The 25,481-nt window shown below is 38.3% G+C and overlaps 1 protein-coding gene across 3 annotated transcripts in view; it reads left to right on the top strand.

The window, feature by feature from the left end:
- Positions 1 to 21,722, top strand: part of NRBF2 (nuclear receptor binding factor 2) — a 32,777-nt gene extending 11,055 nt beyond the window's left edge. The window contains exons 2-4 of one of the 3 annotated variants that reach the window (XM_082854709.1): positions 14,058 to 14,142; positions 18,577 to 18,617; positions 19,944 to 21,721. In XM_082854709.1, the coding sequence (XP_082710835.1) occupies positions 14,058 to 14,142; positions 18,577 to 18,617; positions 19,944 to 20,654 (837 nt within the window). In that variant the 3' untranslated portion in view covers positions 20,655 to 21,721. Of the gene's footprint in view, positions 1 to 14,057; positions 14,143 to 14,169; positions 14,319 to 18,576; positions 18,618 to 19,943 lie in introns of those variants that run through there. The other 2 variants (XM_082854710.1, XM_082854711.1) reach the window with 2 other exon arrangements.
- The last annotated feature ends 3,759 nt before the right edge of the window (positions 21,723 to 25,481 follow it).

The following is a 25,481-nucleotide window of genomic DNA, read 5'->3' as shown; positions in this document are numbered from 1 at the left end:
AGCTCATTTACTTTGCAGTGAAAATTGATTTATATATTTTTTGCCTCTGAGTCCTTGTGGGGTTTTTTTTCATTCAAACAAAGTCACAAAAATTATAATCATCCTCATCAGTTCACTCAGTCCCATGTAATTAATTTTTTTTATCTTGATCTTTTGTTAGCACTTTTATGAATTCATCAGTTTTCCATTAGAGTTCTGAAAATGATTATTCATTCAGTGCAACAGTATAGTCAGTTACCAGAAACCTGTACTTGTCAGAGTCTTTTCCATGAATTCCTTGAAGATGAAACCCTTTTATAGGAACATTTTTTGCAAAAGCATCAGAGTACACCCAGCACTGTCTGTAAATGACAGAAGACTTAAAAATGACCACGGTTAAAGATTTTGATGAAAGTTCATAATAATGCAATTGACAAGGAAATTTAGTTATTTCTGAGATACACATTTTAAAGTAATAACTAGAATTATGACTTATAACATTATACCAGAACATATAAGATTTTTAGAAATTTCATGTAATGTCTGAACATTTATATTAACATATTTCCATACAAATAACCCAAAGAAAGTTTTGTATTAGTTGTGTTTTTTGTTTGTTTTTTTATACTGCAGTTTCTTATTAGTCATCAATTTTATACACATCAGTGTATACATGTCAGTCCCAATCGCCCAATTCAGCACACCACCATCCCCACCCCACTGGGGTTTTCCCCCTTGGTGTCCATACATTCTCTAAATCTGTGTCTCAACTTCTGCCCTGCAAACTGGTTCATCTGTACCATTTTTCTGGGTTCCACATATATGCGTTAGTATACTTGTTTTTGATATTTGTTTTTCTCTTTCTGACTTAACTTCACACTGTATGACAGTCTCTAGATCCATCCACGTCTCAACAAATGACTCAGTTTCGTTCCTTTTTATGGCTGTAATATTCCATTGTATATATGTACCACAGCTTCTTTATCCATTCGTCTGTCGATGGGCATTTAGGTTGATCCCGTGACCTGACTATTGTAAATAGTGCTGCAGTAAACATTGGGGTGCATGTGTCTTTTTGTATTATGGTTTTCTCTGGGTATATGCCCAGTAGTCAGATTGCTGGATCATATAGTAATTCTATTTTTAGTTTTTTAAGGAACCTCCATACTGTTCTCCATAGTGGCTGTATCAGTTTACATTGCCACCAACAGTGCAAGAGGGTTCCCTTCTCTCCACACCTTCTCCAGCATTTGTTGTTTGTAGATTTTCTGATGATGCCCATTCTAACTGGTATAAGGTGATAACTCATTGTAGTTTTCATTTGCATTTCTCTAATGATTAGTGAAGTTGAGCAGCTTTTCATGTGCTTCTTGGCCATCTCTATCTTTTCTTTGGAGAAATGTCTATTTAGGTCTTCTGTCCATTTTTGGATTGGGTTGTTTGTTTCTTTAATATTGAGCTGCATGAGCTGTTTATATATTTTGGAGATTAATCCTTTGTTGATTCATTTGCAAATATTTTCTCCCATTCTGAGGATTGTTTTTTCGTCTTGTTTATGGTTTCCTTTGCTGTGCAAAAGCTTTCAAGTTTCATTAGGTCCCATTTGTTTATTTTTATTTTTATTTCTATTACTCTAGGAGGTGGATCAAAAAAGATCTTGCTGTGATCTATGTCAGAGAGTGTTCTTCCTATGTTTTCCTCTAAGAGTTTTATAGTGTCTGGTCTTACACTTAGGTCTCTAAACCATTTTGAGTTTCTTTTTGTGTATGGTGTCAGGGAGTGTTCTAATTTCATTTTTTTACATGTAGCTGTCCAGTTTTCCCAGCACCACTTATTGAAGAGACTGTCTTTTCTCCATTGTATATCTTTGCCTCCTTTGTCATAGATTAGTTGACCATAGGTGCATGGGTTTATCTCTGGGCTTTCTATCTTGTTCCATTGATCTGTGTTTCTGTTTTTGTGCCAGTACCATATTGTCTTCATTACTGTAGCTTTGTAGTGTAGTCTGAAGACAGGGAGTCTGATTCCTCCAGCTCTGTTTTTTTCCCTCCAGATTGCTTTGACTATTTGGGGTCTTTTGTGTCTCCATACAAATTTGAAGATTTTTTTGTTCTGGTTCCGTAAAAAATGCCATTGGTAATTTGATAGGGATTGCATTGAATCTGTAGATTGCTTTGGGTAGTATAGTCATTTTCACAATATTGATTCTTCTGATCCAGGAACATGGTATATTTCTTCATCTGCTGGTATCATCTTTAATTTCTTTCATCAGTGTCTTACAGTTTTCTGCATACAGGTCTTTTGTCTCCTTAGGTCAGTTTATTTCTAGGTATTTTATTCTTTTTGTTGCAGTGGTAAATGGGAGTGTTTCCTTAATTTCTCTTTCAGATTTTTCATCATTAGTGTATAGGAATGCAAGAGATTTTTGTGCATTAATTTTGTATCCTGCAACTTTACCAATTTCATTGTTTAGCTCTAGTAGTTTTCTGGTGGCATTTTTAGGATTCTCTATGTATAGTATCATGTCATCTGCAAACAGTCACAGTTTTACTTCTTTTCCAATTTGTATTCCTTTTGTTTCTTTTTCTTCTCTGATTGCCATGGCTAGGACTTCCAAAACTATGTTGAATAATAATTGTGAGAGGGGACATCCTTGTCTCATTCCTGATCTTAGAGGAAATGCTTCCATTTTTTTACCACTGAGAATGATGTTTGCTGTGGGTTTGTTGTACATGGCCTTTATTATGTTGAGGTAGGTTCTCTCTGTGCCCACTTTCTGGAGAGTTTTTATCATAAATGGGTGTTGAATTTTGTCAAAAGCTTTTTCTGCGTTGATTGAGATGATCATATGGTTTTTCTTCTTCAATTTGTTAATATGGTGTGTCACATTGATTTGCGTATATTGAAGAATTTTTGCATCCCTGGGATAAATCCCACTTGATCGTGGTGTATGATCCTTTTAATGTGCTGTTGGATTCTGTTTGCTAGTATTTTGTTGAGGATTTTTGCATCTATATTCATCAGTGATATTGGTCTGTAATTTTCTTTTGTTGTAGTATCTTTGTCTGGTTTTGGTATCAGGGTGATGGTGGCCTCATAGAATGAGTTTGGGAATGTTCCTTCCTCTGCAGTTTTTTGGAAGAGTTTGAGAAGGATGGGTGTTAGCTCTTCTGTAAATGTTTGATATAATTCACCTGTGAAGCTATGTGGTGCTGGACTTTTGTTTGTTGGAAGATTTTTATTTTTTAATTGATTTTGTTTTTGTCTGTGTTGGGTCTTCTTTGCTCCGCATGGCTTTTTGTAGTTGTGGCGAGCGGGGGCTACTCTTGGTTATGGTGCGCAGGCTTCTCATTGCGGTGGCTTCTCTCGTTGCGGAGCATGGACTCTAGGCACTTGGGCTTCAGTTGTTGTGGCATGCGGGCTCAGTAGTTGTGGCTTGCGGGCTCTAGAGTGCAGACTCAGTAGTTGTGGTGCACGGGCTTAGTTGCTCCATGGCATGTGGGATCTTCCCGGACCAGGGCTTGAACCCGTGTCCCCTGCATTGGCAGGCGGATTCTTAACCACTGCACCACCAGGGAAGCCCTGTTGGAAGATTTTTAATCACAGTTTCAATTTCATTACTTGTGATTGGTCTGTTCATATTTTGTGTTTCTTCCTGGTTCAGTCTTGGAAGGTTATACCTTTCTAAGAATTTGTCCATTTCTTCTAGGTTGTCCATTTTATGGCATACAGTTGCTTGTAGTAGTCTCTTAGGATGCTTTGTATTTCTGCGGTGTCTGTTGTAACTTCTTCTTTTTCATTTCTCATTTTATTGATTTGAGTCCTCTCCCTCTTTTTCTTGATGAGTCTGACTAATGGTTTATCAGTTTTGTCTTCTCAGAGAACCAGCTTTTAGTTTTATTGGTCTTTGCTATTGTTTTCTTTGTTTCTATTTCATTTATTTCTGCTCTGATCTTTATGATGTCTTTCCTTCTGCTAACTTCGGGTTTTGTTTGTTCTTCTTTCTCTCGTTCCTTTAGGTGTAAGGTTAGATTGTTTCCTTGAGATATTTCTTGTTTCTTTAGGTAGGCTTGTATAGCTATAAACTTCCCTGTTAGAATTGCTTTTGCTGCATCCAATAGGTTTTGGATTGTCGTGTTTTCATTGTCATTTGTCTCTAGATATTTTTTGATTTCCTCTTTGATTTCTTCAGTGATCTCTTGGTTATTTCGTAACGTATTGTTTAGCCTCCATGTGTTTGTGTTTTTTACGTTTTTTTCCCTGTAATTCATTTCTAATCTCTTAGCACTGTGGTCGGAAAAGACGCCTGATATGATTTCAGTTTTCTTAAATTTACTGAGGCTTGATTTGTGACCCAAGATGTGATCTATCCTGGAGAATGTTTCGTGCGCACTTGAGAAGAAAGTGTAATCTGCTGTTTTTGGTTGGAATGTCCTATAAATATCAGTTAGGTCTATCTGGTCTATTGTGTCATTAAAGCTTCTGTTTATTTATTTATTTTTATTTTGGATGATCTGTCCATTGGTGTAAATGAGGTGTTAAAAGACCCCCACTATTATTGTGTTACTGTCGATTTCCTCTCTTGCAGCTGTTAGCAGTTGCCTTATGTATTGAGGTGCTCCTATGTTGGGCACATATATGTTTATAATTGTCATATCTTCTTCTTGGATTGATCCCTTGATCATTATGTAGTGTCCTTCCTTGTCTCTTGTAACATTCTTTATTTTAAAGTCTATTTTATCTGATATGAGTATAGCTACTCCAGCTTTCTTTAGATTTCCATTTGCATGGAATATCTTTTTCCATCCCTTCACTTTCAGTCGGTATGTGTCCCTAGGTCTGAAGTGGATCTCTTGTAGACAGCGTATATATGGGTCTTGTTTTTGTATCCCTTCAGTGAGCCTGTGTCTTTTGGTTGGAGCATTTAATCCATTCAGGTTTAAGGTAATTATCAATATGTGTGTTCCTATGACCATTTTCTTAATTGTTATGGGTTTGTTTTTGTAGGTCCTTTTCTTCTCTTGTGTTTCCCACTTAGAGAAGTTCCTTTAGCATTTGTTGTAGAGCTGGTTTGGTGGTGCTGAATCCCCTTAGCTTTTGCTTGTCTGTAAAGCTTTTGATTTCTCTATCGAATCTGAATGAGATTCTTGCTGGGTAGAAGTAATCTTGGTTGTAGGTTCTTCCCTTTCATCACTTTAAATATATCATGCCACTGCCTTCTGGCTTGTAGAGTTTCTGCTGAGAAATCAGCTGTTAACCTTATGGGAGTTCCCTTGTATGTTATTTGTTGTTTTTGCCTTGCTGCTTTCAATAATTTTTCTTTGCCTTTAATTTTTGCCAGTTTGATTACTGTGTGTCTCAGCGTGTTTCTCCTTGGGTTTATCCTGTATGGGACTCGCTGCACTTTCTGGACTTGGGTGGCTATGTCCTTTCCCATGTTAGGGAAGTTTTTGACTATAATCTCTTCAAATATTTTCTCAGGTTCTTTCTCTCTCTCTTCTCCTTCTGGGACCCCTATGATGCGAATGTTGCATTTAATGTTGTCCCAGAGGTCTCTCAGGCTGTCTTCATTTCTTTTCCTTGTTTTTTCTTTAGTCTATTCCGCAGCAGTGAATTCCACCATTCTGTCTTGCAGGTCACTTATCCGTTCTTCTGCCTCAGTTATTCTGCTATTGATTCCTTTTAGTGTAGTTTTCATTTCAGTTTTGTATTGTTCATCTTTGTTTGTTCTTTAATTCTTCTAGGTCTTTGTTAAACATTTCTTGCATCTTCTAAAATCTTTGCCTCCATTCTTTTTCTGAGGTCCTGGATTATCTTCACTATTATTATTCTGAGTTCTTTTTCTGGAAGGTTGCCTATCTGCACTTCATTTATTTGTTTTTCTGGGGTTTTATCTTGTTCCTTCATCTGGTATATAGCCTTTTGCCTTTTCATTTTGTCTGTCTTTCTGTGAATGTGGTTTTTGTTCCACAGGCTGCAGAATTGTACTTCTTCTTTCTTCTGCTGTCTGCCCTCTGGTGGATGAGGCTATCTAAGAGGCTTGATGGGAGGACTGGTGGTGGGTAGAGCTGACTGTTGCTCTTGTGGGCAGAGCTCAGTAAAACTTTAATCCACTTGACTGTTGATGGGTAGGGCTGGGTTCCCTCCTTGTTGGTTGTATGGCCTGAAAACGCAGCACTGGAGCCTACCTGGGCTCTTTGGTGGGGCTGATGACAGACTCTGGGAGGGCTCCCACCAAGGAGTACTTCCCAGAACTTCTGCTGCCAGTGTCCTTGTTCCCACGATGAGCCACAGCCACCCCCCACCTCTGCAGGAGACCCTCCAACACTAGCAGGTAGGTCTGGCTCAGTCTCCCTGGGGGTCACTGCTGCTTCCCCTGGGTCCCGATGCTCACACTACTTTGTGTGTGCCCTCCAAGAGTGGAGTCTCTGTTTCCCCAGTCCTGTTGAAGTCCTGCAATCAATTCCTGCTAGGCATCAAAGTCTGATTCTCTAGGAATTCCTCCTCCTGTTGCCAGACCCCCAGGTTGGGAAGCCTGACGTGGGGCTCAGAACCTTCACTCCAGTGTGTGGACTTCTGTGGCATAAGTGTTCGCCAGTCTGTGAGTCACCCACACACCAGTTATGGGATTTGATTTTACTGTGATTGCGCCCCTCCTACCGTCTCACTGTGGCTTCTCCTTTGTCTTTGGATGTGGGGTATCTTTTTTGGTGAGTTCCAGTGTCTTCCTGTCGATGATTGTCCAGCAGGTAGTTGTGATTCTGATGTTCTTGCAAGAGGGAGTGAGAGCACGTCCTTCTACTCCGCCATCTTGGTTGCTCCCCTTGCTCGTGTGATTTTTATTCCTCATTTTGTTAATGTGGCATCACATTGGTTTTTGGATAAGTTTGATTTGTTGAACCATCTTTGTATCCCTGGAATAAATCCCACTTGATTTGCTAGTATTTTGCTGAGGATTTTTGTATCTGTGTTCATCAGGGATATCGGCCTCTAGCTTTGTTTTTTTCCATTTGGTGTCTTTGTCTGTTTTGGTATCAGGGGAATGCTGGCCTTGTAAAATAAGTTTGGAAGTGTTCCCTATTCTTCTGTTTTTTTGGAAGACTTTGAGGAGGATTGGTATTCTTTGAATTTTTGGTAGGATTCACCAGTGAAGCCGTCTGGTCCTGGATTTTTGTTTGTTGTGAAGTTTGTGATTACTAATTCAGTCTCCACACCAGTACAGGTGTACCTCATTTTATTGCGCTTTGCTTTATTGCATTTTGCAGATGTTGCTTTTTTTTTTTTTAACAAATTGAAGGTTTATGACTACCCTGTGTCTTATTGGCACCATTGTTCCAACTGCATTATTTTCAAATTAAGGAATGTACATTGATTTTTTTTTTTTTTTTTTTTTTTTTTTGCGGTAGGCGGGCCTCTCACTGCTGTGGCCTCTTCCGTTGCAGAGCACAGGCTCCGGACACGCAGGCTTAGCAGCCATGGCTCACGGGCCCACCCGCTCCGCGGCATGTGGGATCTTCCCGGACTGGGGCACGAACCCGTGTCCCCTGCGTTGGCAGGTGGACTCTCAACCACTGCGCCACCAGGGAAGCCCTACATTGTTTTTTTTAGACATAATGTTATTGCACACTTAACAGACAACAGTGTAGTGTAAACATAACTTTTATTTATTTATCTTAAAAATATTTATTTATTTGGCTGCGCTGGGTCTTAGTTGTGGCACGTGGGATCTTTGTTTCCGCGTGTGGGATCTTTTAGTTGCAGCTTGTGGGACCTTTTTTAGCTGCAGTATGCGGGCTCTTAGTTGCAGCATGTGGGATCTAGCTCCCTGACCAGGGATCGAACATGGGCCCCCTGCGTTGGGAGCTCGGGGTCTTAACCATTGGACTACCAGGGAAGTCCCAACATAACTTTCACATGTATTGGGAAACCAAAAAATTTGTGTGACTCATTTTATTCCAGTATTCACTTTATTGCGGTGGCCTGGAACTGAGCTTGCAATATCTCCGAGATATGTCTGTGATTGGTTTGTTCAGATTTTCTGTTTTTTCGTAATTTGGTCTTAGACAGTTTTGTGTTTCTAGGAATTTATCTATTTCTTCTAGGTTGCCCAATGTGTTGGCATATAATTGTTCATAATAGTTTCTTATTATCCTTTGTATTTCTGTGTTACCAGTTGGAACATCTTTTCATTTTTGGTTTCTGTGTGTTTTTTGTTTTTGCAGTTGATTAGTTCCCCAACCAGGGATTGAACCTGGGCCACGTTGTTAAGACTTGTTTTGTGGTCTGACATACGATCTGTCCTGGAGAATGTTCCATGAACACTTGAAGAATGTGTATTTTGTTGCTTTTGGATGGAATGTTCTGTATATATTTGTTCCATCTTGTCTACTATGTCATTTAGGGCCTGTGTTTCCCTACTGTTGTTTTGGTCTGGATGATCTATCTATTGATGTAAATGGGGTTTTAAAGGCTCCTGTAATTACATTGCTGTCTGTTTCTTCTTTTAGGTCTCTTAATATTTGCCTTATATATTTAGGTGCTCCTGGAGTTAAAATTCATGAAGAGTGTTAAGTTAACCTTTTCTGTCCTAAGTTTCCTGATAAACTTTAAGAAGAAAATAAATAAAATTTACTTTATTTGTTTGGGTTAGTACCCAAAATAGATATATTCTTGGCTTAAACATTATTTGAATTGTGATATCACTCATAAAGACCTATATTGTCTTTTATCTTTTTGTTGTTGTTGTTGAGGTGTAGTTGTTTTACAGTGTTGTGTTAGTTTCTACTGTACAGCGAAGTGGAGATCCCTGTGCTATACAGCAGGTTCTTATTAGTTATGTATTTTATACATATTAGTGTATATATGTCACTCCCAATCTCCCAATTCATCCCCCACCCCCACTTTGCCCCCTTGGCATCCATACGTTTGTTCGCTACGTCTGTGTCTCTATTTATGCCTTGCAAACCAGTTCATCTGTACCGTTTTTCTGGATTCCACATATATGCGTTAATATACGATATTTGTTTTTCTCTTTCTGACTTCACTCTGTATGGCAGTCTCTAGGTCCATCCACGTCTCTACAAATGACCCAATTTCGTTCCTTTTTATGGCTAATATTCCATTGTATGTATGTATCACATCTTCTTTATCCCACATCTTCTTTATCCATTCATCTGTCGATGGGTATTTAGGTTGCTTCCATGACCTGGGTAAATAGTAAATAGTGCTGCAGTGAACATTGGGGTGCATGTGTCTTTTTGAATTACTGTTTTCTCTGGGTATATGCCCAGTGGTGGGATTGCTGGGTCATACGGTAATTCTATTTTTAGTTTTTTAAGGAACGTCTGTACTGTTCTCCATAGTGGCTGTATCAATTTACATTCCCACCAGCAGTGCAAAAGGGTTCCCTTTTCTCCACACCCTCTCCAGCATTTGTTGTCTTTTATCATTTTTGAACGAAGTATTGAGATAAAACCTTCCCCATAAAATTTTAGTGCATCTTGAAGTAATTGGCAGAAGAGAAACATGTTTTCAGAATTATAAAATATCAGTGCCCAAACTTTTAGAATCCCTAACGAACGTTCCCATTTCAGTTGCTTCTTGTTCCTGTTTTATTTTGAATCACCAAAGAAGCATATGGATTTAATACTTTTAATGCTGTGATTCTGCCAAGAACAGTATTTAAAGAGATCAATTTTAATATTAGAGACCTTTGGGCTTCCCTGGTGGCGCAGTGGTTGAGAGTCCGCCTGCCGATGCAGGGGACACGGGTTCGTGCCCCGGTCTGGGAAGATCCCACATGCCACGGAGCGGCTGGGCACGTGAGCCATGGCCGCTGAGCCTGCGCGTCCGGAGCCTGTGCTCCGCAACGGGAGAGGCCACAACAGTGAGAGGCCCAAGTAACGGAAAAAAAAAAAAAAAAAGAAAGAAAAAAAAAATATTAGAGACCTTTAAAGATTGTTTTAAAAATAAGAATTACTACAAAAATAAGCTTCATAGAGTATCTTTAGTTGGAAAAGAATGCAGTTTAGTCTAATCTCCCCAATCACATTGTAAGCTTTATGGTGGTAGATAACCTCTGCTGCTTTTAACTCATTTAATTTTCACAACATTCTCATTTTAAAGATGAGAAAACTTGGGCAGGAAGTTAAGAAAGCCAAGTTCAGGTGTCTAATAAGTGTTCAAGCTGAGATTTGAACCTAGGCAGTTGGCATGTGCTGGGTGTCTAACAAGAACTTGGTGTAGGACCTGTATTTTTTAATAGGGAATTTGATTGCTGTGGTGCCAGATAACCTAAAGTAGGTGTGTGTTTTAAAATGAAATGTAACTCCTGAGTTGGCAGCGTGATCAGAGATTGGATTTTACATGGGGAAGTTTTTGGGGAGTTGGAAGAGCCATGAGGTTCTGTTCCTACCACTTGAGAACTTTTTGTTTCTTTGATGTTCAAGAAAAAGTTTATTCTCACACCATAGACAAAAATAAACTCAAAATAGCTTTAAGACTTAAACATAAGACGTGACACCACAAAACTCCTAGAAGAGAACATAGGCAAAACATTCGCTGAAGTGGCAGTGTTTTCCTAGGGCAGTCTCCCAAGGCAATAGAAATAAAAGCAAAAATAAACAAATGGGACTTAATCACACAGAAGCTTTTGCGTAGCTAAGGACGTCATAAACAAGATGAAAAGACAGCCTACAGAATGAGAGAAAATACTTACAAACTATGCGACTTAGAAGGGCTTAATTTCCAAAATAATTAAACAGCTGATGCAACTCAATAACAAAAAACTAAACAACCCAATCAAAAAATGGGCAGAAGACCCAAATAGACAGTTCTCCAAAGAAGACATACAGACGGCCAATAGGCACATGTAAAGATGCTCAACATCACTAATTATTAGAAAAATGCAAATCAAAACCATAATGAGGTACCACCTAACACCAGTCAGAATGGCCATCATTAAAAAGTATACAAATAACAAATGCTGGAGAGGATGTAGAGAAAAGGGAATCCTTCTGCACTGTTGGTAGGAATGTAAGTTGGTGCAGCTACTATGGAAAACAGTATGGAGGTTTCTTGAACTAAAAATAGAGTTAACATATGATCCAGCAATCCCACTTCTGGGCATATATCTGGGCAAAACTCCAATTCAAAAAGATATATGCACCCCTATGTTCATAGCAGCACTATTCACAGTAGCCGAGACATGGAAACAACTTACATGTCCATCGACAGATGAATGGATAAGGATGTGGTATTATATATACACATGGAATATTACTCAGCCATAAAAAAGTGAAATAATGCCATTTGCAGCAACATGGATGTAACTCAAGATTATCATACTTAAGTGAAGTAAGTCAGAGGAAGACAAATACCATATGGTATCACTTATATGTGGAATCTAAAATATGATACAAATGATGAACCTATTAACAAAACAGAAACAGACTCACGGACATAGAAAACAAATTTATGGTTACCAAAGGGGAAAGAGGGTGGGGAAGGTTGGGATTAGCAGACACACACTAGTATACATAAAATAGGTAACCAACAAGGACCTACTGTATAGCTACTGTATATTCAATATCCTGTAATAAACTAATGGAAAAGAATATGAAAAAGAAAAAAATTTATTCTACTATTGTGGAACTTGAAGTTTAACTAGGGAGCTTCGTAAATATAGTACAAGGTAGAAAATGATTAATGTCATTGGACAGAGAGACTAGAGGCAGTGTCAGAATAAGGTAACCTCAGAGAGCATCTCATCCTGGCTTCTCAAAGTGTGTCCAAGAGCCAGTAGCTTCAGCTTCACCTGGGTAGAATCTCAAGCCCTTCTGAATCAGTGTGCATTTTAACCAGATTACCCAGTGATTTGGATTCCATTAAAACTTGAGAAGCACACATCTAACTCCATCAGGGAACAGGCCCTGAAGGATGAGATAACTTGGCTGGTTTAGTGGGATTACAGAACTTGAGCCCAGTGCCCCAGGTTCTTGGTAGGGCTATGTCTGCACTGTGCCATCCTAGTTAGGAAGTACTTTGGGATTTCAGAGAAGGTTGTCTCTTAAATAGGGCTTCTTTCAAAGCTTAGAACGGTAAAGGCATATGCAGATTCTTTCATTATTTTTTTTTCCCTGTGCCTAGAACCTTGTTGATTGTCACTTGCTTTAGCTATATGCTCAGAATACATTCCTTAGAGGAATCATGTTGATCATAACTTACCTTTCTTGATTATGTACATTCTCTCCCCAAAAGATCTGTATTGTTTCTGGATAGTATATAATACTCCTGTGTTAAGAACATGTGTTTTATTCAAATCCAGGACTCCATGGTTAAAATTATATTTTAAGCCCTTAGTCATTTCTGGTTATCCATTATTATTTTTAGGAATAAATTGAGACTTAGAGAAAAAGTTTGTTTAATTACTATTTGAAGAATAAAAAGCCTCTGAAACAATTGAAAGGAATAATCTTTCTTTTAAGAATGTTGCTTGCCTCTTCCTTACAAAAATAGAAACGGGGAAAATGTAAACAGCATGCATTGCTAGAAGTGTACTGTTCCCTACTTTTGTCTTCACCTCTGTTTTACACTGAGCATGATTTGTAAACTTGCAAATATTTCTAATCTCAGTTACAAAAGTGATTTTCTGAAATATTTTTATGCGGCATCAGTGGCACATTTTTTGAAAAGCATTCAACACAAATCATTTCACACCTGACACACAGATTTGATTTTTGCTTTTTAAAAAGAAACTGAGGTAAAGTACACATAAAATTTTCTGTCTGTAAATTTTTAATTAAAAATAATTTTGGGTCGCATCATGTGGCTTGCAGGAAGTTCAGTTCCCCGACCAGGGATTGAACCTGGGCCATGGCAGTGAAAGCGCCGAATCCCAACCACTAGACCAGCAGGGAACTCCCAAATTTGCCATCTATGATTTTTAAGTGTACAGTTCAGTAGTGTTAAGAATATTCACATTGTTATGCAGCAGATCTCCAGAACTTTTTCATCTTGTAAATCTGAAACTCTACACCCATTGAACAGCAACTCCCCACTTTTCTCTCCCCCGAGTCTCTGGCAACTATCCTTTCTACTTTCAGTTTCTGTGAGTTTGACTACTTTAGATACCTCATTAAGTGGGATCATACAGTATTTGTCTTTTTGCAAGTGGCTCATTATATATTTCATTATTAGTTTAAAGTTCTCAAAGTTCACGCTGTAGCATGTGTCAGTTTCCTCCCTCTTCAGGCTGAGTAATTTTACATTGTGTGTATGTACCACATTTTGTTCATTCATCTGTTGATGGATGCTTAGGTTGCTTCCACCTTTTGATTATTCTGAATAATGCTGCTGTGAACATAGGTGTATAGTGCTTTTTCACTTTAAGCAGCTTTGCTAAATTATCTGTGAGTTTGTTAGTGAGGAAAACATTACACTAGTTAGAAGACTTCAGCTGACCATTGCTTTCTCCTTGTCTGCTAACTGTATAACCTTATGTAAGATATGTGACCACTATGAGTCTATGGACCTCCTTATGTAAGAGATGAAACACGTTCACAAAATTGTAATAGTTCTGAAATGTAACACAGATGTAAGGAGACCAATGACTATTTATTTAATCCATTTGCTTTCAGTACTTTGAGTTTGTTGTTTTGGTGAGTTGTATCTGAAAAGATCTCCACCATAACATTAAATATTGGTATCATTAATTCCTCAACTGTGTAATGTACAAACTTTTTATCTTGAAAACATAAATAGCAACTTTAATGTTGAAAAGGAAGAATGAGTTAAAAACCAAGAAAATACACATTTTGAGTAACAATTTGATGATGGCCCTTGGCTTATCTCTGAAGAATGTTCCTGAAGGAGTTGGTGCCTAGTGTTAACCTCGATTGTTTATTAGTGGAGTTGAGAGAAGTTGCCAGTCCTTTCAGATACTACCCATTAGGTTTCCCCAGTTTTAGATACAGCCATAATGGTTTGATGTGTGGCAACAAACAGCATTATATCTTCTTAAAAGTTTTTTTTTTTTTTTTTTTTTAAGTAAGAGGAACTCAGGAATGTTTGTCTTCTAGGCTCATCAACAGAGCAGACGAGCAGATCGTTTAGTAGCTGCAGGGAAATACGAAGAGGCTATTTCTTGTCACAAAAAGGCTGCAGGTGAGTATTCTTTTTAAGAAGTACTGAGTCTAAAACTGCAGGGCAGTTTCTTTTTTCTAGTATCTCTCAACACGTTATTTAGAATGAAAGTCACAAGAGTAATGATGTGTTGTTGCCCTGCATGTACCAGGTTGATACTACTGACCCACTGGAACACAGCTTGGATTATTTTTCAAGTGAGTGTGTTAGATTTTCCAGCTCCTCCTAACCCAGTCTTTCTAAATCAAGAAGATTGCATATGCCGTATTCATAAATGATTCCTGGACACAGCTTCCTGAGCCTGAAGATCCCCAAAGACAGAAGTGATTCCAAGAAGTGCCTGTCAGTTCATCTTAGTTGTTATAGAGAAGGAGTCTGGATTTCAAATATTTAGCTTTTCTGGGTTTTGAAAGTAATAACTAATTTAATTCCAGCCATTAATTTTCACTGAGTTTCTGTTTTCTAAGATGCTGATAATACAAAATCCACTGAAACTCTTTCCTGTGGCCTTTCTTTAGCTTCCCTTCTGAATGTTTCGTCTATACATTCATGCCTATAGTACCATGCTGCTGATGACCTTCTTTTAGGTATGAAGTTTAGAATTACTGGATTCTTACCAAAACACCTAATTTTATCCCAGTCATACAAGCTAGCATATGTTGAACTCAGAAATAGATCTTCAGGGTCTGTTTGTACAGACTGGTTTCTGTTAGCTGAGTAGCCTAAAAGCTTCGGGGCGGGGGTGCTTCATCCTACAGTGGAGTGGCTGCCTGTCTTAGAGCGAGCCCCGTACTCTTTCCGCTGGAGGAAGGCGCTTTCCTCCCCTCTAGGCCAGTACCATGATCCAAGTCCTGCTTTTTCCTGGCAGAGGCTGCCCCTCCTGATAAGTCCTTCTATGTCAGTGATTTTTGCCTACAAGTCAGTAATTTTCAGAGAAAATTTCACGTCTTATTTTTGAAGAGTTAGTTTTGCTACTGAAGCGTACCCCTTCAGCTGTAGGGCTGAATGCATTGTATATATCCCATAAATCTTTGTGGATTTTATGGTGAATTTTATGGGAGCTTTAGACAGCATTAAACTTGGCAGCTAGTGCTCTTTAAATCTTTCATAAGCCATATTTTGTTATGAATCAAATTGTTAAATTTGTAGTCACTATAAAAAAAAGTGTACTATACTATTTAAAAAAAAACATGAATGCTGCAGTGAAATGCTACATTTAGTTAAATAATCCAGAGTGGTCATGGTTACACATAAATAACAGACTGATCAGCATTAGGTTGTGTGTTGATTGGTAGGATATTCTGCCCCCGCCCCTCGCCGAGAAGGAAGGATTTATTACTTGCAGCAAGTAAGGAGAACATTTGCTTTCCCAAAGCAGTGTCTCTGGATTGGTAGGATATTCTGAATACATAAAAGAGAGAGAAGTTTCTTTCATTCCTAGCCTGCATCCCTGTCTTTATTTGAAGACTTAAAATTAATGTTGGGCTTTTAAATTCTTCTCTCCCTTTCTCTGTATCTAAAGAAAAGATGAAGGCAGTCTGTTGGATCCCATTAGCTCTAATTATGGAGATACAACTTTAAGTGTGATTAGTTAATCCCACCCAGCGGATTTGATTTGGAGTTTAGACTTGGTTAAAAATAGCCTTGTGTTGTGTTTCAGAGTAGAGTTGTGAATGTAGTGCTAGTTTGAAAATTAATGTGGTTAGAATGAGCTCAGTGTTTTCTAAATTGACTTACATCTAGGGCTCGAACAGAGGTGTTTTGGGAGGTATGGATGTAAATGTATCCTGAGAGGAAGGAACTTAGTATTTGGAAATCATTTTAGAGACAAAACAGGGAAAGGTCATCATCTGAGAAAGACTGGTGGGATGAAAGCCTGAAATGAGAGAATTTAAGGGCAAAATAAGGGGCCTCTGTTCAAGATCAGAGGAGATTCTGAGACAGTTTACCCGAGACTACACAGCTAAGGACTCATATCCTCTATACTTTGTAGTGTTCTGATAGTGTTTTGTAAATATGTAGAAATAAAGAGGTTACTTGATAAACTGAGATACCCAACCCAGAAGGAGAAAGCTGTCTACATCTGGCAGGAGGTGGGGAGGAGGAGGTGTACGCATTTTTACCGCTCTATATTGAAAAAAAGTTAAGAAGCCATAAACTACCAAGAATTCAGCATTATTGCTTTAAACCCTATTGCTTTAAACCCTTGATTAGCAGCTGTAACTGGTTTTCTGTAACTCTCCCTTATCAGTCTTTTTTTAAAAAATAAATTTATTTTATTTTTGGCTGCATTGGGTCTTTGTTGCTGCACACGGGCTTTCTCTAGTTGCAGCGAATGGGGGCTACTCTTTGTTGCAGTGCGTGGGCTTCTCATCGTGGTGGCTTCTCTTGTTGCGGAGCATGGGCTCTAGGCACGTGGGCTTCAGTAGTTGTGGCGCTCGGGCTCAGTAGCTGTGGTGCACGGGCTTAGCTGCTCTGTGGCATGTGGGATCCTCCTGGACCAGGACTTGAACCCGTGTCCCCTGCATTGGCAGGCGGATTCTTAACCACTGCACCACCAGGGAAGTCCTCCCTTACCAGTCTTAATGCAATCCAGTTTCTAAGTGGATTTCGTTTCTTTCACAGACAGGAAAAAGAGCAAAAGCTTAAATGGGAAGTTAATCATAGGCATTAACAATGCTTAGAACTCAAAATGAACTTTTCAGAAGATGAGCAGACCTCAGAGTACATTGTTTATATGTATTTGATAGTAAATGTTATTATTTTAAGAAGTGATAGATTCTTCAGATTTTCTTAATTCCTTTTCTTCATCATTTACTTAGTATTTACTTCAAATATTAGCCTTGTATCATAATTGAAGAAAGCAGTTTAACCACATTGCTAAATATTTCTGAGATAAGTATTCCCTGCCTACACTTCTGTCTTGGGCATTTGTTCCTGTTGTGGCTCTGGGGTAAACTCATTACCATGCAGTCAGATTAAAAATTTTTTTTTCTTTTAAAATAACTTTTCTTTTAAGACCCAGATTTTAAGATTGGGAATTAATTTAAATGACAGTGTGACTCTTTTTGAATTCTCTGAGCTTTGGGAACTCAGTGTCCTTGGGTATCTTCTTCTGTCGTGTTATAGTTTCAAGGTTCTACAAAGGGAGGCACTGCATTTGGGTTAAGCTTGGTTTTGTGAAACTGTTCTGTGTGTTAAGAACTGGATTTAAAGCAAACTGTATTTCAGACAGGGAGGCAAATGTACACAGAATAATGGGAGGGATGTCTGGGGAAATCCACACAATCACAGTAAGAGAGAGAATGTCTCAACAGACTTACACATGAACAAAAGGAAAAGAAGTCGTCTGTATGCAGTTATACAGACTTAATAAGACAAAAAGTTGAGGGGAAAATGTAGGTATGGCTGGAGCATAGGCCATATAACCAACTCTGTTTTCTGATGTGGAGGGAGCATCCAATTAGTCTGTCTTGAAGACTGTGATAGAACCTGGCAGGCAGCAGTTCTAAGTGATGAACTCAGGAAATCATTAAAATATTTGGATTAAGATTAGACAGAAAGCAGTGCCTGTAGTATTGGAGAAAAGGCAAGAAGGAAGTTAATGTATGAGAGATGCCAAAAAGTTTATAGTGAGCAAGAGATTAAAAAATGGGGATTAATTGGACATGACCTATTATTAATAATACTTGTTATTTATACCCTATCTTGTTCCAGCAAGATATAAAAGGGCTTACAGAGGAATACAACAAAATATAAAATCCATAGAAAGATAAAATGGGGGAGAACTGGTAGTTCACAAAATGCATCATGGGTTCTTGAAGGGGAACATGGCCTTCAGCGTTCTAGCAGTCAGCTTAGAGAGGAAAGTTATGGATTTTTACAGTGACATTTTCATAAATGTCCTAATACTTCCTGCAGCTACTTATTATAAATATGTCAATGAGTTCTTTGGGCTTTTAACTACCAGATTCACAGTAGGCTGATAGTATAGCTCAGAAACAATTCAATAAAAGTAGTTCTATAGGAGACCAAAATGATAGTTTAGGTATTCATGTGGGTAAAAAGTCATTGATAGTCAATATCTTGATATTTTTGTGAGCATAATTTGAGTAATAGGATTTTGATAGGTTCTTGTTTAATTTTAATCCTACCTAATTCTATTTTTCTGATTATGCCATCTTTATTCCTTAACTGTGAAATCTACATTGATTTAAAAGAACCAGCCCCTCCAAGGTGTATGGAATATGTACATTTGATTACCACTGATATTTGTTATGGAGAAGTTAAGAATCCTTTTTTTTTAAAATCCTTTTCGGGAATAGGATAACTATGTAGCAGAATTGCTTCTAAGACCAGTTCTCTTTGTCATATGAGGAGTATTAAAACTCTTTGTTTGACGTTTTAATAACAAAATGATGACACATAATGTGTCTCTTTTTTTTTTTTAACCAGCGTATCTTTCTGAAGCTATGAAGCTGACACAGTCTGAGCAGGTAAGACACTTCAATATTTTCAACAAGGGTTAGAAGGATTTTCTTGTGGAGACTTGAATTGTGTATAAAATAAAGCACTGTGCTCCTCCCAAAACACTGCAGTCAGAAATACATAAAATAGGGAAGAGATGAGTACTTCAGAAAGGAAATTAAAACTAAATGAACTGTTGGGATTAACATATACATATTATACATATATAAAATAATCAACAAAAACCTACTGTATAGCACAGGGAACTCAGTACTCTGTAATAATCTAAATGGGAAAAGAATCTGAAAAAGGATAGATTCATGTATAACTGAATCACTTTGCTATCCACCTGAGACTAACTCAACTTTGTCAATCAACTATACTCAAGTATAAAATAAAAAATAAAACTAAGTGAACTGCTGTTGATGGCATGCAGAAACTGCTGTCCTTTTTTCTAGGGGTTTCTCACAGACCTTAGATTGCCAGGCGTGTCCTTTAGAGACCTGTTAGTACCTTTCCTGATCATTAGCTTATTTGACCCTGAGCTCACAGTAAGTAAGCAGGCCTGGCCCAGGGGAAACCAGTTGGCCTTACCTTTGCTTGTCAAAGATAATTTAAATCCAGACTTGTCTTTTCCTGAATTCCTAAGCAGTTCTGGTACTTTTAAATTTGTTTCACCAATGGCTTTAAATTGTCTTCTGTGTCTGGGGAGGGCCTGCCTAGATTTTTAAAATACCTTTACACAAAGCTACATCTTTATCCAAAGGTGATTTCCTGATTATAAAAGTGGCAGGTCCACAGGAGTTACTTGGTAAATGTTTGTTTAATTGAATTAAGGAGATCTGAGGGGATATCAATGGCAGGGAAAACATACCAGTTCCTCAGACTGAACGAAGAGAACTTAAAAGTTGTGTTCCATTCTGTGCACTTCCCTTTGACTGTCCAGAACTGCTTGTGTTAGCCATATAATGTAGACCTGCGTCGAGACTTTAGCTAGTTGTAGAATTAAAGTCTAAATAGGAAAGTTTTCTGATTTTAAGCTGAGTACAAATAGCATTGCAGATGGGAAAGGCACATTCAAAAATGGTCTGATTCATCATGTCGATTGGAACTGGAATACGACTTCTTCTGACTTCTTGAATGGTATTTTGTTTATGAATGAAAATGTTAACTTACCTAGAAAGATTTAGTTACTTTGAAAAGTGTTTGAGGTTCTATTGAATTGCAAACAGTATAAATAAAAAATTTTAAGTGCTATTGGGTTATTCAGAAAAGAAGATACTGAAATAGTATTTACCAGACATTACTGAAGCGACTTAAAATGTTAAAATTGTACCTTTCCTTCTGTGTAATAGGCTCATTTATCACTGGAACTGCAAAGGGATAGTCACATGAAACAGCTTCTCCTCATCCAGGAGAGATGGAAGAGGGCAAAGCGGGAGGAAAGATTGAAAGCCCAGCAGAGCACAGACAAGGATGCCGCTGCCCAGCTACAGGCATCTCACAGACCCTCTGCTGAGGACGCAGACAGCCAGAGCGCCCTACTCTCTCAGAATTATAGCCCTTCCACAGAGAAACACTTGCCTGAAATTCAGGGGGTCTTTGACAGGGATCCAGACACACTACTATTTTTACTTCAGCAGAAGAGCGAGCCAACAGAGCTGTGCATTGGAAGCAAAGCCCCAAAAGATGATAAAACAATTATAGAGGAGCAGGCAACCAAAATTGCAGATTTGAAGAGGCATGTGGAATTCCTTGTGGCTGAGAATGAAAGATTAAGGAGAGAAAATAAACAGCTAAAGGCTGAAAAGGCCAGACTTCTAAAAGGCCCGATAGAAAAGGAGCTTGATGTAGATGCTGATTTTGTAGAAAAGTCAGAGTTATGGAGCTTGCCACCACATGCAGAAACTGCTACAGCCTCTTCAACCTGGCAGAGGTTTGCATCAAATACTGGGAAAGCCAAGGATATTCCAATACCCAATCTTCCTCCCTTGGATTTTCCATCTCCAGAACTTCCCCTCATGGAACTCTCTGAAGATATTCTGAAAGGACTTATGAATAATTAAAATGGAAGGCCATAGAAGAGGTGAAAAAGAGGAAATAATACGGTAATACAGTTAATCCAGCAAAAAAAAAAAAAGGGAAAACCACATGCAAGGGTGTCCCAGAGATGCTGAATCCAGCATCCTGTGGAGAAGAGGCATTGACAAGACTCGGAAACAGTCACTGTGAAGTATATCGCGCATCGGATTTACTGACTCGAGCTAATGATTCCAGACTTGGCAGATACTAAACTCTTGGAGGTTCACTTTCTCCTGATACAAACCAAATGGCTACCTGGAATAATTTTTTTCAAGCAACAATTATTTTTCTTCAGGGTTAAAATGTATAAAAGTATGTTATGTGTAATTAATCTATAATGCCATAAATGATAATGCAAAACCTAAATAATAATGGTTGCCTGAGGGGCTACCTTGTATTTGAAACATGCTTTCTATTCATGCGTTGACTGTATGCATCTTGTTATGCACATTTCCTTTGTTTAATAAGGTGTGTAAGACACACCTTTCTAGAAGAAACTGTGTGCCACACTTTGCACTACTCGTAACATTAATGATAACCTCAAGACTATCAGGAGAAATACTTAAATTTCCATTTTATGAAGAAAGGAACCAAATTATTAGTTATGCTTTTTTAAAAAATTACCAGTTTACATAATTAATCAGGGTGCATTTTAAGTTCTAACTTTTTTTGTTTATTGTATAATGCATCATTTGAAAATACCAAGGAAATATCCTTTTGTTTTTAATGATGCATGAGTGGAAGTAATGCTGGTTGGCAGTATTGATTGTAAGAAATCAATAAAGTAATTGTATTTTATACCTTCGTTGAATGTGGTTGGTAGATAAAGAGCAAGTTTTGTACGGCTTCTGTGTTGGAAGTTTTGAATATGAATTTGAAGACATTCTGTCAGATTACTTTGGTATGTTAAAGGTTTTTTTCAGCGTTTTGTAGTCAGTTACCCCTGCAACCAAGGTGGAAGAGAACAAGGGAGCTCGTGAGGTTTAAATGTGTTCCCAGCCTCCTTGGGCTGGCACACACGGAAAGGCTCGGGCTGGCCGGCAGCGGCCATTCTGGGGCACGTGCCCGCTTTTCAGAGCAGAGGCTGCAAAGCATTACATGAACACTCTCCTCTATGCAGAGTCCAGTGATGTTCCAGGAGGGGAAGGGGAAGGCGAAGACCTAAGTGAAACTTTTGGGTATAAGCCACTCGGTGTGTTTAAAGCGTAGACTTAGTTTATTGTGGGGGAGGCAAAAATATGGACGAACAGCATACCGCCTGTCTTGAGGGAATCGGGGACAATTGGGTTGAGGGGGTAGGGTTGGGCTCACACGTCTAGTGATGAAACTAGCAGAAGTACGATGAGATGGATGACCATGCAGAAGTCACTTTTTTCCTGTATCTCATCTTGGTGCAGATGAAACCCAAATTAAACTAGTTTCTTAAAATATCATAAGAGTTCTAATCTCTGTTAATTGTTCATCTCAGTGTTGTAGTACCCTAGACTCTGAGAATACTTTGCTTGCCTAACCTTCCTTATGAAACTTGAGATTTGAAAGATTGTGCCAATAATAAACTATTATTAGCATAGCCATTTCACTTTTAAAAATGAGCTTTGTTATGTTTTGACATGAACACTTTGTAAGGCACCCTCCCGTTCTTCCTCTGCTGTCTCCCCTCCCCCTTCCCTCTCGTTAGTTTTAGCAGTTTGACATGTATTTTGCAGGACCCTGTTCTATGCATTTCTACTAGCTAAATTCATGTTAAATGGACTAATTTTACTTTTCAATTGTCTTTGAAGCTTTTATTCACACTCTTTAGTCCTCTTGTTTGATCTTGTTTTTAGGTTTTGGATTTGAGTCTGTCAATAGAATGTATGTGCCTTTTGACCAGATGACTTGGTACATTTGCAGCAGCCTAGCAGTGTCACCATGGAGTAGGTCCTTAAAACAAAAACACGTGTTTAATTGTTCCACAGGGCACATGCCTCATCTCCTAGCTGAGGTTTGTTTTTAAGATGTTCTCCTCTCTTCTCTGTCTAGCTTAAGGCCCTGAAAGGGGTTTAAAGGAAAGCTTGCTTCCGCTAAAGCAAAGTGAATGATGCATGTACTGGAAGGGGAGTAGACTCTTGTCCTTCCTTACTCCGTGATGGCCTCTTGCTTTTGAACCCAGATAAACTATTTGGGCATTAGAAAGCATAGTCCTGAGTTCTTTTAGCTTTTCACAGAATGTTGACAAAAACAAACATTTCTTTCAGAAAATTAGTATGTAGTAACAGTTTTAGCTATACTGCCATGGTAACCACATGTAAATCCATACTTTGGAAACCATGCTTAAGGGGGAATAAGAAGATATTTTCAAAATAGTTCTTCAAGCCATTGTCTATCCCTAGTGTTTTAACACAGGGTTATTGAAACAATGCAAATATTTTGTCTGTGGGTAAGTCAATTCAAAATGTTAAATACATTATCTTTCAGCTTTTAACACTTTCTAAGCACTTTTTTGTTCTTTTAATTGAAGTGTAGTTGATTTACAGTATTAGTTTCATGTGTACGATATAGTAATTGACATTTTTATAGATTATACTCCATTTAAAGTTATTATAAAATAATGGCTGTATTCCCTGTGCTGTACAATATATCATTGTAGCTTATTTTATTCATAGTAGTTTGTACCTCTTAATCCCCTGTCCCTATCTTGCCCCTCCCCACTTCCCTCTCCCCAGTGGTAACCAGTAGTTTGTTCTCTGTATCTGTGAGTCTGTTTCAGTTTTGTTATATTCATTTGTTTTATTTTTTTAAGCGGTAACATACAGTATTTGTCTTTCTCTGATGTATTTCACCAAGCATAGTACCCTACTGGTCCATCCATATTAGTGCAAATGGCAGAAAATTTACTTTTTTATGGCTGAGTAATATTCCATTTTCTAGCCATTCTGATAGGCATGAGGTGACATTTGGTTTTGATTTGCATTTCTCTGAATAGCAGTGTTGAACATCTTTTCATGTGTCAGCCATATGTCTTATTTTTATTTTTTTTAATTTATTTTTTTCTCTGCGTTGGGTCTTTGTTGTGCGCAGGCTTCTCATTGCAGTGGCTTCTCTTATTCTGGAGCACAGGCTCTAGGTGCATGGGCTTCAGTAGTTGCAGCACTCGGGCTCAGGCTCAGTAGTTGTGGTGCACGGGCTTAGTTGCTCCACGGCATGTGGGATCTTCCCAGACCAGGGATCGAACCCGTGTCCCCTGCATTGGCAGGTGGATTCTTAACCACTGCGCCACCAGGGAAGTTCATCTGTCTTCTTTAGAAAAATGTCCATTCAGGTCTTCAGTCCCTTTTTTTTTTTTAAATATTGAGCTGTTTATATATTTCAGATATTAATAATCCTAATTGGTCATAACATTTGCAAGTATTTTCTCCCATTCAGTAGGTTGTCTTTTTGTTGTGTCAGTGGTTTCCTTTGCTGTGCAAAAGCTTTTAAATTCAATTAGGTCTCATTTGTTTCCTTTTGTTTTTTGTTTCCTTTGCCTGAGGAGACATCCAAAAAAAAAAAAAAAACGGTTGCTATGATTTTTGTCGAAGAGTGTTTTCTGCCTGTTTTCTTCTAGAAATTTTATGACTTCTGGTCTTACATTTAGGTCTTTTGAGTTTTTTTACATGGTGTGAGAAAATGTTCTAATTTCACTCTTTTGCATGTAGCTGTCCAGTTTTCCCAGCACCACTTAATGAAGAGACTGTCTTTTCTCCACTGTATATTCTTGCTCCTTTGTTGTAGATTAATTGGCCATATGTGTATGGGTTGATTTCTGAGCTATTTTGTTGCATTGATCTCTGTCTGTTTTTGTGCCAGTACCATATGTGTATGGGTTGATTTCTGAGCTAGTTTGTTGCATTGATCTCTGCGTCTGTTTTTGTGCCAGTACCATACTGTTTCAATTACTGTAGTTTTTTGTAGTGTAGTCCAGAAGTCAGGGTGCATGATACCTCCAGCTTTGTTCTTTTTTCTCAAGATTGCTTTGGCTGGTAACTTTTTGTTTTGATATGTTTTGGATGCTGTAATTCTTAGGACCTTTAATTTAAACCTATTATTTTATTTAAAAAAAAAAAGAAATTGAGGCCCAGAAGGTTAGGAGTTACATGAAGTTTTATACCAGATTGGGAGCAGAGCCAAGAGAAGAGAGGTCTGACTAGCAGTCCTGTGCTGTTTCTATTGGGCCACACTGGCCCAGTTGAGTTGTCTAGTTTTCCTACTGTGGCCAAGGGGCCTAGTCATTCAGATTTCTCTTCAGGTGCGTACTATACCACTGCACCCCAGCTACTCTTCTTCCCAAGGAGAAGTTGGAGACCACCTGATGAAAGTTGAGCTTGTCCTTACAAGCACTTGCAGAAAACCCTAATGTCCATTTTTTGTGTTATCCCTTTTCATCTGTGAGGAGTTGTGATTAAAGTTTTGTTGTTTTAAAAGAATACTAAAAAAAAAAAAAGTGTAAGGCAGTCTGCTATAGGGTGTTTATAACCTATTTGAAGAGTCTAGTAATAATAGCTCTTATTTATCGAATCATTCTAGACAGTGATCTTTATCATATTTTGTCATAATCCCAGTGTAGCCTAATTGGAGACCTCTGCCAGAGTAAGTGGCATGACTGTTTTAAGAATTTGTCTATTTTGTTCCAGTTGGAAGCCTGTCCTTCTAAGAGTCACCGCAGACCAACAGTGCCATCTAGTGGACGGTGAGAAACTTTCTGGTTCTTGTTCACTTGAAGGAGTTTGTGGTGGGCTGCAGAGTTTAAAAATCCTTAGTTGGTGTCTAGTAAATATTCTCAGTAAATACTC

This window comes from Leucopleurus acutus (genome assembly GCF_964270905.1).
Source record: "Leucopleurus acutus genome assembly, chromosome: 14".
Lineage (NCBI taxonomy): Eukaryota > Metazoa > Chordata > Mammalia > Artiodactyla > Delphinidae > Leucopleurus > Leucopleurus acutus.
Note: the sequence above shows the minus strand (reverse complement) of the source record. Positions and strands in the feature narration are given on the sequence as shown.